The sequence below is a fragment of the Cydia fagiglandana genome, chromosome 22 (genome assembly GCF_963556715.1).
Source record: "Cydia fagiglandana chromosome 22, ilCydFagi1.1, whole genome shotgun sequence".
NCBI classification, from domain to species: domain Eukaryota; kingdom Metazoa; phylum Arthropoda; class Insecta; order Lepidoptera; family Tortricidae; genus Cydia; species Cydia fagiglandana.
In genome coordinates, this window is record NC_085953.1 from 908,048 (window position 1) to 923,703 (window position 15,656).

At 44.6% G+C, this 15,656-nt stretch overlaps 1 protein-coding gene across 1 annotated transcript in view; it reads left to right on the plus strand.

The window, feature by feature from the left end:
• The window catches only part of LOC134675597 (inositol 1,4,5-trisphosphate receptor), a 131,984-nt gene that overhangs the window by 105,233 nt on the left and 11,095 nt on the right, over positions 1–15,656 (plus strand). The window contains exons 45-52 of the mRNA XM_063533920.1: positions 209–389; positions 1,359–1,588; positions 7,403–7,501; positions 7,805–7,948; positions 10,638–10,763; positions 11,675–11,741; positions 12,182–12,304; positions 15,396–15,568. Of these exons, the coding sequence (XP_063389990.1) occupies positions 209–389; positions 1,359–1,588; positions 7,403–7,501; positions 7,805–7,948; positions 10,638–10,763; positions 11,675–11,741; positions 12,182–12,304; positions 15,396–15,568 (1,143 nt within the window). The remainder of the gene's footprint in view (positions 1–208; positions 390–1,358; positions 1,589–7,402; positions 7,502–7,804; positions 7,949–10,637; positions 10,764–11,674; positions 11,742–12,181; positions 12,305–15,395; positions 15,569–15,656) is intronic.

The window sequence follows — 15,656 nt, forward strand, 5'->3', positions numbered from 1 at the left end:
GCAAGTTAGCGAGGTACTTAAACTAATTTTAACCTAAAAGCTATAGGCTAAAATAGGTGATATATATCGAACAAAAAGTGACCAAGCCCTCCAGTGCCCCAGACCTCTTAAAACGGTGCTACCCGCGCCAATTTCTCGTGTATATGCAGTCTTCGAAAAGCTAGGCGTAATAATTGCACGGAGATTTACTTATTGTGTTATATTTCAGAACCTCCTCCGCAACCAGAACAACAAATCCAACTACAACCTGGTCTCCGAGACCCTCATGTTCCTGGACTGCATCTGTGGGTCCACCACCGGAGGCCTGGGGCTGCTGGGGCTGTACATCAACGAGGGCAATGTCGCACTTATCAACCAGACGTTGGAGACCCTCACGGAGTACTGTCAAGGTCAGAATCAGAGTACTAAACAACAAATCCAACTACAACCTGGTCTCCGAGACCCTCATGTTCCTGGACTGCATCTGTGGGTCCACCACCGGAGGCCTGGGGCTGCTGGGGCTGTACATCAACGAGGGCAACGTGGCGCTCATCAACCAGACGTTGGAGACCCTCACGGAGTACTGTCAAGGTCAGAACCAGAGTACTAAACAGCAAATCCAACTAACACCTGGTCTCCGAGACCCTCATGTTCCTGGACTGCATCTGCGGCTCCACCACCGGAGGCCTGGGGCTGCTGGGGCTATACATCAACGAGGGCAACGTGGCGCTCATCAACCAGACCTTGGAGACCCTCACGGAGTACTGTCAAGGTCAGAATCAGAGTACTAAACAACAAATCCAACTAACACCTGGTCTCCGAGACCCTCATGTTCCTGGACTGCATCTGCGGCTCCACCACCGGAGGCCTGGGGCTGCTGGGGCTATACATCAACGAGGGCAATGTCGCACTTATCAACCAGACGTTGGAGACCCTCACAGAGTACTGTCAAGGTCAGAATCAATGCACTAAACAACTGGGAATGCCCTAAAAATGTACACTCACTTTGGATAAATGCTTCTAACTTGGAATGCCTTGACGGATCCGAATCATTAATCTGTTAAAGAACTTTTAGGTTCATAACATGAGATTAGCTCAGGACCGGGACAAGTGGCCTACTAGAAGAGGCCTATGCTCGGCAGTGGGCGATAAAGAGCTGGTATGGCTTCACTTCTGAACTGCCATTAATTTTTACTATTCTCGAAATCGTAGAAAGGTTCGTAAAGAAAAAACCATGAAAAAGTAGAAATCGGGGTTGGATCCATTGTAAAAATTGTTCGGAATGGCCTTGCGTCTTAGCAAAAGTACATAGAACGCAACAGATTTATATTATAGCTTTTCTTTTTGAACACGTAAATTATACTGAAATTTCCTCCCAGGCCCCTGCCACGAGAACCAAAACTGCATAGCGACGCACGAGAGCAACGGTCTCGACATCATCACCGCTCTCATTCTGAACGACATCAACCCCCTCGGCAAGACAAGGATGGAGCTAGTGCTGGAACTGAAGAACAACGCTTCCAAACTCTTGCTCGCCATTATGGAGAGCAGGAACGACTCTGAGAATAATGCCGAGAGGATACTTTATAATATGAACCCACGCCAGCTGGTGAGTAACAACTACTCTTGTTTTGAAAATATTTGACTCAAATACACACACACACACACACACACACACACACACACACACACACACACACGCACGCGCGCGCGCGCACACACGCGCACACGCACACACGCACACAGACACACACGCACACGCGCACGCGCACGCACACGCACACACACACACACAGCACAGTACAGCAGTTCAAAATTTTTATTGAATTTTTTGACAGGAATTAATTATTTGGGTGACAAATATCGCTTCGTTATGGTATAAGTATATTACCATTGTATTTACATATACTGTGTAGACCCTCGGGAGAACCTCGACAGAGAGCCGCAGCGTCCGCGGGAGGAAATCTCTTAAGAGCGCTCTTACAAGAAAAGTCGAAATAATGCAAAATTGATGATACTAGTCGACGAAATTCAGGACTTTGTGCTCCTTATTAGAAACAATGAGTACTTGTTCCAGTAAAAGCGTCTTCTTATCTTTTTAAATATCGTTGTAAATATTAGAAAAAGGACTTATTAAATAAGTAATGAATTTTTTTCTGATGGTCGTTTCCGAAAAACCGCGTGAAACACTGAACGGCAAGCTTTTATTTGGAAATGTTGAGAAGTTTTCTCTGCTAAACCTGGCTATTTTGTATTACTAATACCCTGTACTTTAAGCATATCAAACGATATTTTTCCTACATACCTTTGAGAAAGAGAAAATCAAAGTAAAACGAACTCAATTTTCTCTCCGAAACAAGTGTCAATTTCTACGAAAATCTACTTAATATCGAAGTCATTTTCATACTCAAGCAATCTGCAACGTTTGCTTATACTGTTGGTATACATTAGTGTTTATGAAATTCTACTATAATTTTTTGGCAATTTTTTGAAAACTACTCTATATTACCGATGACGCGCGCTCACCAGCTCAGTGCCGCGGCAGAGCTTGTACAGGCAGGACGTGTGTCGGTCGGCTCCGCACATTTTCAACGGCGACGACGAGGTTTTTTATCATTGTGTGCGGCGGGCGCCGTGTAAAACGCTATACTGTGTGCGTGTAAACCGCAACGAGAGACTTTGATCCTAGCACTGTTTTTATAGTATTATAATTTATAATGGTACAGTTTAATAAACTACCGGACAGGATTAAAAATATTTGGAACGACCTGACATTCTATATGTATTTATTTGACTCAAGATAGTACTCAGAGTGTGATGATGGAGCCGGAAGGTGGTCACCGGTACCAATCAACCATGCAACTAAACCACTTAGTGTTTAGGCTCGTTTTATTCGTCTCAACAAGATCTTTGACACAAGATAGTACTCAGGGTCTGATGATGGAGCCGGAAGGTGATCACCGGTACCAATCAACCATGCAACTAAACCACTTCGTGTTTGGGCTCGTTTGATTCGGCTCAACAAGATCTTTGACTAAGATAGTACTCAGGGTCTGATGATGGAGCCGGAAAGTGGTCACCAGTACCAATCAACCATGCAACTAAACCACTTCGTGTTTGGGCTCGTTTGATTCGGCTCAACAAGATCTTTGACTTAAGATAGTACTCAGGGTCTGATGATGGAGTCGGAAGGTGGTCACCAGTACCAATCAACCATGCAACTAAACCACTTCGTGTTTAGGCTCGTTTTATTCGTCTCAACAAGATCTTTGACACAAGATAGTACTCAGGGTCTGATGATGGAGCCGGAAGGTGATCACCGGTACCAATCAACCATGCAACTAAACCACTTCGTGTTTGGGCTCGTTTGATTCGGCTCAACAAGATCTTTGACTAAGATAGTACTCAGGGTCTGATGATGGAGCCGGAAGGTGATCACCGGTACCAATCAACCATGCAACTAAACCACTTCGTGTTTGGGCTCGTTTGATTCGGCTCAACAAGATCTTTGACTAAGATAGTACTCAGGGTCTGATGATGGAGCCGGAAAGTGGTCACCAGTACCAATCAACCATGCAACTAAACCACTTCGTGTTTGGGCTCGTTTGATTCGGCTCAACAAGATCTTTGACTTAAGATAGTACTCAGGGTCTGATGATGGAGCCGGAAGGTGGTCACCAGTACCAATCAACCATGCAACTAAACCACTTCGTGTTTAGGCTCGTTTTATTCGTCTCAACAAGATCTTTGACACAAGATAGTACTCAGGGTCTGATGATGGAGCTGGAAGGTGGTCACCGGTACCAATCAACCATGCAACTAAACCACTTCGTGTTTGGGCACGTTTGATTCGGCTCAACAAGATCTTTGACTCAGGGTCTGATGATGGAGCCGGAAGGTGGTCACCAGTACCAGTCAACCATGCAACTAAACCACTTCGTGTTTGGGCTCGTTTGATTCGTCACAACAAGATCTTTGACACAAGATAGTACTCAGGGTATGATGATGGAGCCGAAAGGTGGTCACCGGTGCCAATCAACCATGCAACTAAACCACTTCGTGTTTGGGCTCGTTTGATTCGGCTCAACAAGATCTTTGACACAAGATAGTACTCAGGGTCTGATGATGGAGCCGGAATGTGGTCACCGGTACCAATGAACCATGCAACTAAACCACTTCGTGTTTCGGCACGTTTGATTCGGCTCAACAAGATCTTTGACTAAGATAGTACTCAGGGTCTGATGATGGAGCCGGAAGGTGGTCACCAGTACCAGTCAACCATGCAACTAAACCACTTCGTGTTTGGGCTCGTTTGATTCGTCACAACAAGATCTTTGACACAAGATAGTACTCAGGGTATGATGATGGAGCCGAAAGGTGGTCACCGGTGCCAATCAACCATGCAACTAAACCACTTCGTGTTTGGGCTCGTTTGATTCGGCTCAACAAGATCTTTGACTTAAGATAGTACTCAGGGTCTGATGATGGAGCCGGAAGGTGGTCACCAGTACCAATCAACCATGCAACTAAACCACTTCGTGTTTAGGCTCGTTTTATTCGTCTCAACAAGATCTTTGACATAAGATAGTACTCAGGGTCTGATGATGGAGCCGGAATTTGGTCACCGGTACTAATCAACCATGCAACTAAACCATTTCGTGTTTGGGCTCGTTTGATTCGTCTCAACAAGATCTTTGACACAAGATGGTACTCAGGGTCTGATGATGGAGCCGGAAGGTGGTCACCGGTACTAATCAACCATGCAACTAAACCAATTCGTGTTTGGGCTCGTTTGATTCGTCTCAACAAGATCTTTGACACAAGATAGTACTCAGGGTCTGATGATGGAGCTGGAAGGTGGTCACCGGTACCAATCAACCATGCAACTAAACCACTTCGTGTTTGGGCTCGTTTGATTAGTCTCAACAAGATCTTTGACACTGAAGATACACAAGGTTTGATTATGGAACTGAAAGGTGGCCATGGGTACCAGTCTATCATGTAACTGAACTACTTCGTGTTTAGGCACGTTTTATTCATCTCAACAAGATCTTTGACACAAGAAAGTACTCAGGATCTGATGATGGAGCTCGAAGGTGGCGACGGGTACCTGTCTATCACATAACTGAACCACTTCGTGTTTGGGCTCCGTGTTTGGGCTTCGTGTTTGGTCAATCACCTAGTGTCAAAGATCTTGTTGAGACGAATCAAACGAGCCTAAACATGAAGTGGTTTAGTTGCATGGTTGATTGGTACCGGTGACCACCTTCCGGCTCCATCATCAGACTCTGAGTATCACCTAGTGTCAAAGATCTTGTTGAGACTAGTCAAACGAGCCTAAACATGAAGTGGTTTAGTTGCATGGTTGATTGGTACCGGTAACCAACTTCCAGCTCCATCATCAGACTCTGAGTATCACCTATATAGTGTCAAAGATCTTGTTGAGATGAATAAAACGAGCCTAAACACGATGTGGTTTAGTTGTATGGTTGATTGGTAATGGTGACCACCTTCCAGCTCCATCATCAGACCCTGAGTACTGTCTTGTGTCAAAGATCTTGTTGAGACGAATCAAACGAGCCCAAACACGAAATTGTTTAGTTACATGAGAGACTGGTACCCGTGACCACCTTCCAGCTCCATCATCAGACCCTGTGTATCTTCAGTGTCAAAGATCTTATTTAGACGAATCAAACGAGCCCAAACACGAAGTGGTTTAGTTACATGATAGACTGGTACCCGTGGCCACCTTCCAGCTCCATCATCAGACCCTGTGTATCTTCAGTTTCTTGTAACTTGTTTCTTGTAAATAAGCGAGTACCTATAATTTCTTTCGAGTAATATACGTTCATAAGTACGGGTATGGGGCTATTCATAAATTACGTCGTTTCAAATGGGAGGAGGGGGGGAGGGGGTCATGGACATCGGATGATGGTAGCATGACGTAGGAGGAAACAGAGTCATCCGAAGCATGATTTTTGGATGATTTGAGGGATGGGGGGGTCAAAAATAGACGACGTAATTTATGAAGCCCCTATGTACATTTGCACTGCATTTAGTATTTTCGTACTTACCAAATAACAGTTTTAGGACTTTATAAGTTAAGTACAGTTAGTGTTGTTATGGTTGATTTCAATATGCTTCGCGAAGGATCAAGAATGTTTAATCCATCATTGTAGTGCGAGTGTGGTAGAAGGGATCGGAATACTGAGCTCGCACGGCCTGCCGCAGCGCGTAAAATACCTAAACTCGTTCAACCCCGAAATGTAATAGCACTCTTAAGGGGCTCCCCCACGCTAATGACCTTCGACCTGAATCCCTTAGTTTTCTAATGTTTTTTGTAGCTTATTATATTAACAGCAACGGCTTTAAGCAATATAGTATCCCATATTTATTTTAAAGTTCATTGTCTTCGATATTTGGCATCAAAGTTGAACAATTTTAGGCTAAAAAAACTGGTTTTCTGGCCATAACTTTTGTGTTAATTAGTTTAAAATTAAAACCCTGGACACCTTTTTCGAGACGTCAAAGACGAACTCAAATATGTAGATTTCGTACATGTATTCTTTAGACAATGTTTAAAAAAATCATAAACAAATAAGTATTAATTTCTTTCAAAATCCGGTGGACAAAACTGGAGATAAAAGATTGAAAAACCGATAGCCGTTTGTCTTATAATTCTATCTGTAGTGCAAAAAAAGGAGATACGATTCAAAACTTGTCAAAAATCGATGATAACCTCGGCCCCTTAAACCGCACAATGCGCCACCGTTTAGGCTCTAGGGCGTGAGGATGAACTGCAAACGCCTCCCCCCTAGACTTCCAATCTTCCCAATTGAATGCAGTATCCGTCCAGTTGCTGAGAAATGCGTACAGTGCCCTGTTTATCAAAAGCTTGTAACTTGTATTGTAATACAAGTGGAAGTCCCTTTTTGATAGCTTTTGTTAGAAAGGGACTTCCACTTGTATTACAAGTTACAAGCTTTTGATAAACAGGGCACAGGTCGTCCCGCCATCTCCTCCTAGGCCGATCACTCGTTTACGTTGTAGCACCCACCCCGTGGCTAGTTTAGCCCACCTCTGGGTGCATAGTACGTACATGGCCTATAACTCATCATCATGGCCTATGGTTCGGAATGTGATGTATTTGCAAGTAGTTGGATGGATCTGTGTCAAGAATGTATGAAGTCCTGTGAGGAGATGGATAAGCGTGAATCTTTTGTCTTATATTAGTTTTTCTTTCTCACATTTGTTCTGTTTGTCTTTTCTAGACTATCATGTAGGTACGTTATTTGTATAAATACTGTCTATTATAAATTTCACAGTGTATTAGTCCGCTGTAATGCTGTGTAAATTTTGTGAATCAATAAAATAAAATAAATAAGTAAAAATAACTGGTTACAAAGAGGAATTTGTCCCGCAGGTAGATGTGGCGTGCTCTGCCTTCCATCAGGAGCACGCGCCGGACGCGGACTCCGACTCGGAGGACGACGCGCCCGTGCAAGGCGTCTCTCCTAAGGAAGTGAGTTATCTCGGCGTGTTTCCTTTTTTAAGCGCAGTTCTAGGTGGACTAAGGTCTTGGTATTCGACCACAAAACACAACGTGTCTCAGGGGTGATATACCATGAAACACTATAGACGAAAGAGCCAATGATGCGACCTAGGTCAAGATGGAGTGGTTGACAAGACGAAATACTGGGATAAATCACGCATGAATAAAGGGTTTGTATTATGGAGTAGTGTGTATGATTTTTTATTGTTACTTACCACTTACAAAGTTGTTGTTGTAACTTTCCAGTGTATGTGATGTGTTGTGTGTTGTCAGGTGGGCCACAACATCTACATCCTGTGCCACCAGCTGGCCGGCCACAACAAGGAGCTGGCCGCGCTGGTGCGCGCCGCGCCCGGCGCCGCGCACCAGCACCAGCTCGCGCTGCAGTACTACCGTACTCACACGGCGCAGATAGAGGTACTACTGTGTTGTCAGGTGGCCACTACATCTACATCCTGTGCCACCAGCTGGCCGGCCACAACAAGGAGCTGGCCGCGCTGGTGCGCGCCGCGCCCGGCGCCGCGCACCAGCACCAGCTCGCGCTGCAGTACTACCGTACTCACACGGCGCAGATAGAGGTACTACTGTGTTGTCAGGTGGCCACTACATCTACATCCGCCGCCACCAGCTGGCCGGCCACAACAAGGAGCTGGCCGCGCTGGTGCGCGCCGCGCCCGGCGCCGCGCACCAGCACCAGCTCGCGCTGCAGTACTACCGTACTCACACGGCGCAGATAGAGGTACTACTGTGTTGTCAGGTGGCCACTACATCTACATCCTGTGCCACCAGCTGGCCGGCCACAACAAGGAGCTGGCCGCGCTGGTGCGCGCCGCGCCCGGCGCCGCGCACCAGCACCAGCTCGCGCTGCAGTACTACCGTACTCACACGGCGCAGATAGAGGTACTACTGTGTTGTCAGGTGGCCACTACATCTACATCCTGTGCCACCAGCTGGCCGGCCACAACAAGGAGCTGGCCGCGCTGGTGCGCGCCGCGCCCGGCGCCGCGCACCAGCACCAGCTCGCGCTGCAGTACTACCGTACTCACACGGCGCAGATAGAGGTACTACTGTGTTGTCAGGTGGCCACTACATCTACATCCTGTGCCACCAGCTGGCCGGCCACAACAAGGAGCTGGCCGCGCTGGTGCGCGCCGCGCCCGGCGCCGCGCACCAGCACCAGCTCGCGCTGCAGTACTACCGTACTCACACGGCGCAGATAGAGGTACTACTGTGTTGTCAGGTGGCCACTACATCTACATCCTGTGCCACCAGCTGGCCGGCCACAACAAGGAGCTGGCCGCGCTGGTGCGCGCCGCGCCCGGCGCCGCGCACCAGCACCAGCTCGCGCTGCAGTACTACCGTACTCACACGGCGCAGATAGAGGTACTACTGTGTTGTCAGGTGGCCACTACATCTACATCCTGTGCCACCAGCTGGCCGGCCACAACAAGGAGCTGGCCGCGCTGGTGCGCGCCGCGCCCGGCGCCGCGCACCAGCACCAGCTCGCGCTGCAGTACTACCGTACTCACACGGCGCAGATAGAGGTACTACTGTGTTGTCAGGTGGCCACTACATCTACATCCTGTGCCACCAGCTGGCCGGCCACAACAAGGAGCTGGCCGCGCTGGTGCGCGCCGCGCCCGGCGCCGCGCACCAGCACCAGCTCGCGCTGCAGTACTACCGTACTCACACGGCGCAGATAGAGGTACTACTGTGTTGTCAGGTGGCCACTACATCTACATCCTGTGCCACCAGCTGGCCGGCCACAACAAGGAGCTGGCCGCGCTGGTGCGCGCCGCGCCCGGCGCCGCGCACCAGCACCAGCTCGCGCTGCAGTACTACCGTACTCACACGGCGCAGATAGAGGTACTACTGTGTTGTCAGGTGGCCACTACATCTACATCCTGTGCCACCAGCTGGCCGGCCACAACAAGGAGCTGGCCGCGCTGGTGCGCGCCGCGCCCGGCGCCGCGCACCAGCACCAGCTCGCGCTGCAGTACTACCGTACTCACACGGCGCAGATAGAGGTACTACTGTGTTGTCAGGTGGCCACTACATCTACATCCTGTGCCACCAGCTGGCCGGCCACAACAAGGAGCTGGCCGCGCTGGTGCGCGCCGCGCCCGGCGCCGCGCACCAGCACCAGCTCGCGCTGCAGTACTACCGTACTCACACGGCGCAGATAGAGGTACTACTGTGTTGTCAGGTGGCCACTACATCTACATCCTGTGCCACCAGCTGGCCGGCCACAACAAGGAGCTGGCCGCGCTGGTGCGCGCCGCGCCCGGCGCCGCGCACCAGCACCAGCTCGCGCTGCAGTACTACCGTACTCACACGGCGCAGATAGAGGTACTACTGTGTTGTCAGGTGGCCACTACATCTACATCCTGTGCCACCAGCTGGCCGGCCACAACAAGGAGCTGGCCGCGCTGGTGCGCGCCGCGCCCGGCGCCGCGCACCAGCACCAGCTCGCGCTGCAGTACTACCGTACTCACACGGCGCAGATAGAGGTACTACTGTGTTGTCAGGTGGCCACTACATCTACATCCTGTGCCACCAGCTGGCCGGCCACAACAAGGAGCTGGCCGCGCTGGTGCGCGCCGCGCCCGGCGCCGCGCACCAGCACCAGCTCGCGCTGCAGTACTACCGTACTCACACGGCGCAGATAGAGGTACTACTGTGTTGTCAGGTGGCCACTACATCTACATCCGCCGCCACCAGCTGGCCGGCCACAACAAGGATAATATTAATATAAAAAATAAAATGAGTTAGACTATATACGTCCCACTGCTGGGCACAGGCCGCCTCTCAAGCATGAGAGGGTTTGGGCTATAGTCCTCGCGCTGGCCCTCGCGAACGTAAGCAAGTTTCGCCACGATGTTTTCCTTCACCGAAAAGCTAGTGGTAAATATGAAATGATATTCCGTACATATTAATGTAGTATTACCTATTACTTACGAGTACTCTTTCTTACCTGTTACTTGCAAGTGTTTATACTTGCAACTTGTAAGTAAAAATACTCTTAATAAGTAAGTATACTTGCTGATTTTGCTTAGAAAGATATTTACAAACATACTATCTTAAATCTTTGTGGTTATCCCAACAGATAGTCCGAACGGACCGCAGCATGGAACAGATAGTGTTCCCCATCCCCGAGATCTGCGAGTATCTGCCCGCCGACAGTAAGCACCGCGTGCTGCAGACCGCCGAGCGAGACGACCAGGGCAGCAAGGTCACTCTCACTACTAGTATATTCACTCTACCACTATCGTGTCGAAGCATCTGAGTATTCCTTTGTTTAAACTCCATAGTCAGAGAGCGCAACTTTGGTGCCGATGACAGACGTATGACGTGAAGCTAAATACAGAGTGTTGTTATCTAGATTATAGATACTTAAACAAATGACAACTTATTAGCCTCTTTAGTTTACTGATATTGAAACTTGAGTTGAGAGTTTTTATACGTACTGGCCACGTATAAAAACATAACTGTCTTTGTCATGTTAAAAATAAGATTGTTGGAAATGACAACTAATTACTGTTTACTTATTTTTTTATTAGTAAAATATAACCGAAATATTATTGTTTGAAGTCGCTATGGAGTCTTTGCAGCCGTATTTGCAGAAATTTCCTTTTCTGATTGTAAAATATGAAAAAATTTGACCCAAATTTAACATCAAAAGCAAGCAATATAGAGAAACATTTGAAAACAACAAAGCATATTGAATGAGAAGGAGATCGTTTCGTATTGTTTTTTAATGTTTACATTATTTTTTGTGTAAATTACCAAGCATTTTTATAAATAAACAATTATATAGGTAAATATTATTATCATTATTAAGAATCATTGAGGTGTTAAAACGTTGTTTTAATAAAACATCCTATATGCGACTTAACGTCATAATGACGTCATCGGCACCAAAGTTGCGCTCTCTGTCCATAGTAAAAACCATAAAAAGTCCAGAAATAACCAAAGCATTGTCATGAAATGTATTAGATAAAATTACTACCTGTGAGTTCCTATAATTGACTTCTTGTATCTACTACCATTTCTATCTTAGTGTTTTAGCTTTTGGATCTCCAAATGAATAAAAAAAATTATTTATGAAATGAAACATATCTAAATAACATTTTAATGTTTTAGGTTGCAGACTTCTTTTCCCGTCTTGACAACCTCTTCCACGAGATGAAATGGCAAAAGAAGTTGAGAGGTAAGTCATTAAAAAAATACTTGAAATATAGATACGCATCTATTGAAATATAGATGCGTTACTAGTAATATAAGAACAGCGGCAAATTCATTGAATGCGAATGCGTAAACAATTATAATAATACCATTATTATATTGTTAAATTCATGCATAGTTCATGTTATCTTAGTTTTTTTGAAAGAAGATTGAATGGTTAAAATACCGGACGCTGAAAAATACTTGTATCCTGGTCAAGTAATAGGTACTTGGAACAGGGAAATATACTTGTGTCCTGGTAAATCACTTGGAACAGGGAAATATACTTGTGTCCTGGTAAATCACTTGGAACATGGGTAATACTTGTATCATGTTATATTTAATACTTGGAACAGAGAAAAAATACTTTTGTTCTGAACAGTTAAATTGAATTGATGTTTCGAAGTGTTTATTTTTTGTTCGCAGGTCAACCTTTTCTGTTCTGGGTGTCGTCCTACATGTCTCTATGGAGCACCATCTTATTCAACTTCGCTGTTCTAATCAACGTCATCGTTGCTTTTTTCTATCCATTTCAAGAAGAAACCCCCAGTAAGTTCATATAAATACTCTTATATATTGATTCGGTTAAATTATGTTCTAATGTATGGGCAAGAAAAACTAATTATAGCCAGCATTCTATGAATGTAGTATGATACCTTTGGGTATGGTGCTTTACGCACACTAGCGTCCCTCCCCCTCCCCCTGACGCAACCCCTCCTTTTAGCATGAAATGTCCCGGTTTACGGTTTTTTTTATTTTTGAGAAAACTATTAGAGTTAGGAAATAAGTGTCAAGGTAAGAAATAATCCTTAATAAATTTTAAACAAAAAAGGTTATATACAACTTTTTAGTAAGACTCACCATATTCATGTATTAACTTGTTGAAGTTCATTATAAGTTAGTACGTGATAGTACTGAAAAAAATCTTATACGGAAAATAAGCTTGCAAGGTTATTGTCCTGTATGATTTCTTTTAGTACTATCACGTACTATGTTATATTGATCTTCTGCAAGTTTTTCAACGGTTAAATTTTGTCGAAGTTCATCTAGCCATAACATGAATATGGTGCGTCGTATCAAAAAAATGAATATAACCTTTTATGTTTAGAATTTAATAGGGAACATTTCTTTCATTGACACGTTTTACCTATATTGTATACTTTCCCCAAAAAACAAAAAATACTCCCAACCGGGACATATTTATGCTAAAAGGGGGGGGGGGGGTTGCGTCAGGGGGAGGGGACGGGACGCTAGCCTGCGTAAAGCACCATACCCAAAAGTATCATATTACATTCATAGAATGCTGGCTATAATTAGTTTTTCAAAAAACACAATTTGACCGAATCATATGTTATACAATCAATATTGCTAACTTAGAATAAAAGCAGGACCTTTCTTCAGTAATAACATACCCCCTTATTCATAAAACTTTACGGGCCCGATTTAGTTAAATTATATTTTATCCCTTTCTTACAAATACATAAGTCAAAATGACAGACAAAGACCAACGATTAGTAGCTAATTGAGGTTTGTAGCGCGTTTATGAATAAGGGGCATAGTATTAAACTGTATATCTCTGTGCTTTCGAGTTTTCTACCCTTAGTCCTACTCTGTGAATATGTACAGTCGCCATCAGATATATCGGAGCGGCCAAGGTGGTCACAAATATCTGAATACGCCTCTATAATCAGGGCGTTAGAGTGCTTGTTAAGATATTGTGAACACCTTGGCCGCTCCGATATATCTGATGGCTACTGTACTAAACGGACTTACTGCGGTTATCGCGTAAAACAACCTCGTGCTTAAACTACTAAGCGCCACTTGCACCATGCTACTAACCCGGGGTTAACCCGTTAAACCGTTAACCCGGTGTCAAATTGAACTGGTAACCTTGGTAACTCCAGGTTTAAACGGTTAACCCTGGGTTAGTGGTTTGATTCAAATGGCACTAACTGTAACATCTTATATATTAATGACTATGCAATAAATAAAATATCTAATACGGATTATGGCTAAGGGTTAGAAATATTATATTATCTTATATAAGAGTCAGTCCATGAAAAGTTTGCAGCGGATTTGATAGCCCACGCAGTGCACGTGTTATTTTAAACTTCTATGAAATTATGACGTATAAATGACGCACTTCATGGGCTATCAAATCCGCTGCAGACTTTTCTTGGTCTGACTCTATCTTTTTATAATCTTATGTACAAACTATCTTTCCTGACTATATTTAGAAGTGCACGCTAACTTTCTAGCGTATCAGATGGTTCAGAGTGAGTTTCAGTCACCTTGCATGATTTCAAAACTACAACTTTCACCTTCTTAAATTTTGCTTCACCTTTAACGAGCTTACTAGTCAATACTACTTTTTCTATTTTTTTTCTGTACTGCATGTTCTCTTTATGAAAACGGTAAAAAAATTGGAATATACGTATTGATCCTGTATAATTAAAAGTTATTTACGATACAAGTGCGTAAAAGAGAAAATTCGAAACGAGTGGCGATAAATTAAAACACGACCGAAGGGAGTGTTTTAAATCGACACGAGTTGCGAATTATCTATTCGCACGTGTATCGTACAACGTTTTACAGTACATATGGCCCTTTAAACTTTTGACATCGCACGAAAAGTGCTATTTTACGCACTAGTGCGGAAAAATAGGACCATATGTAGTGTAAAAAATATTTAAGACTATAGTCCGTTTTTTTTAGCATTAGAAAGAACTTCGCAGAAGTTCGCTTGTGGTTCTAAATCTGGCACTTTTAGCGGTAACAATTTGAAGTAAATTATATGTATTGACCATGCTACATTAGATAATTCAATAATTATTAACAATTAACAAGCCTGATAAAAACTGCACGCTTGCTTCTGCGGAGTTCTCTCTAATGCTAAAAAAAACGAACTATAACAAAGGATCAATCTCGTTAGTGACACATTTTAATATTACACATATTATTTTAATATTATTTATAATATAACATCGATGATACATTTGTAAGCTTGAAATTTCTAACCCCAATGAATACTCGTATGATCATGTGATCTGTGATACGTGTATACCTTGTACCTCGTGTACCTGCGTTTAATTCAGCCTTCATACCCTCTAAATTAGGATTACTTCAGCTTGCTATCACCAAGTTAAAATTGTTACCACTGGTAACAGATGGGATTCTTTTGTGTATAGTGGTAAAAAGTGAGGAAAAAACAACGGGTTGCACTCCGGGAGTGCCGGCAGAAGTGAAAACTCAATGACATTGTAACGGTTTTTCGATCAGGTCACGTGTCCGTCTTATGAATCATACGGTCACGTGACCTGTCTCGAGTTTAACATTTTTTCTTCATCACAAAAAGTGCACATCGCCGTTAATCAATCAATCAAACTTTTATTGATAAAATAGAGGTATTTTACATGTCAACACATTATATATATATTACAGCACACATTATTATTTTATACATTAAAACATTTACAGAATATCATTATTATTTTAGGTAAAATTATTTTAACTTACATACATTAAACAAGTAAATACATTAAATAAATAAATTAAAGAAATTTTCACTTCAAAAATCCCAGCTATTACCAGTAGTGGCAACCTGGTGGAAATAAACTCCAAATTCTTATTATATCTACAGAGCTGGGCCAGCACCTATCGCTGGTGGTGTGGTGCGTGTCCGCCAGCGCAGCGGCGCTGGTGACGTGGCTGCCGCGCTCGTCGGGCGTGCGCGCGCTGCTCGCCAGCGGCATCGTGCGGCTCATATTCAGCGCCGGGCCCGAGCCGACCCTGTGGACCCTGGGCATGCTCACGGTGAGTAGTGACAGTGACATGGCCGTCCAATTTACGACCTACTGGACGAATGACATGGCTATGTGGAGTACGATATACTGGCGAGCAG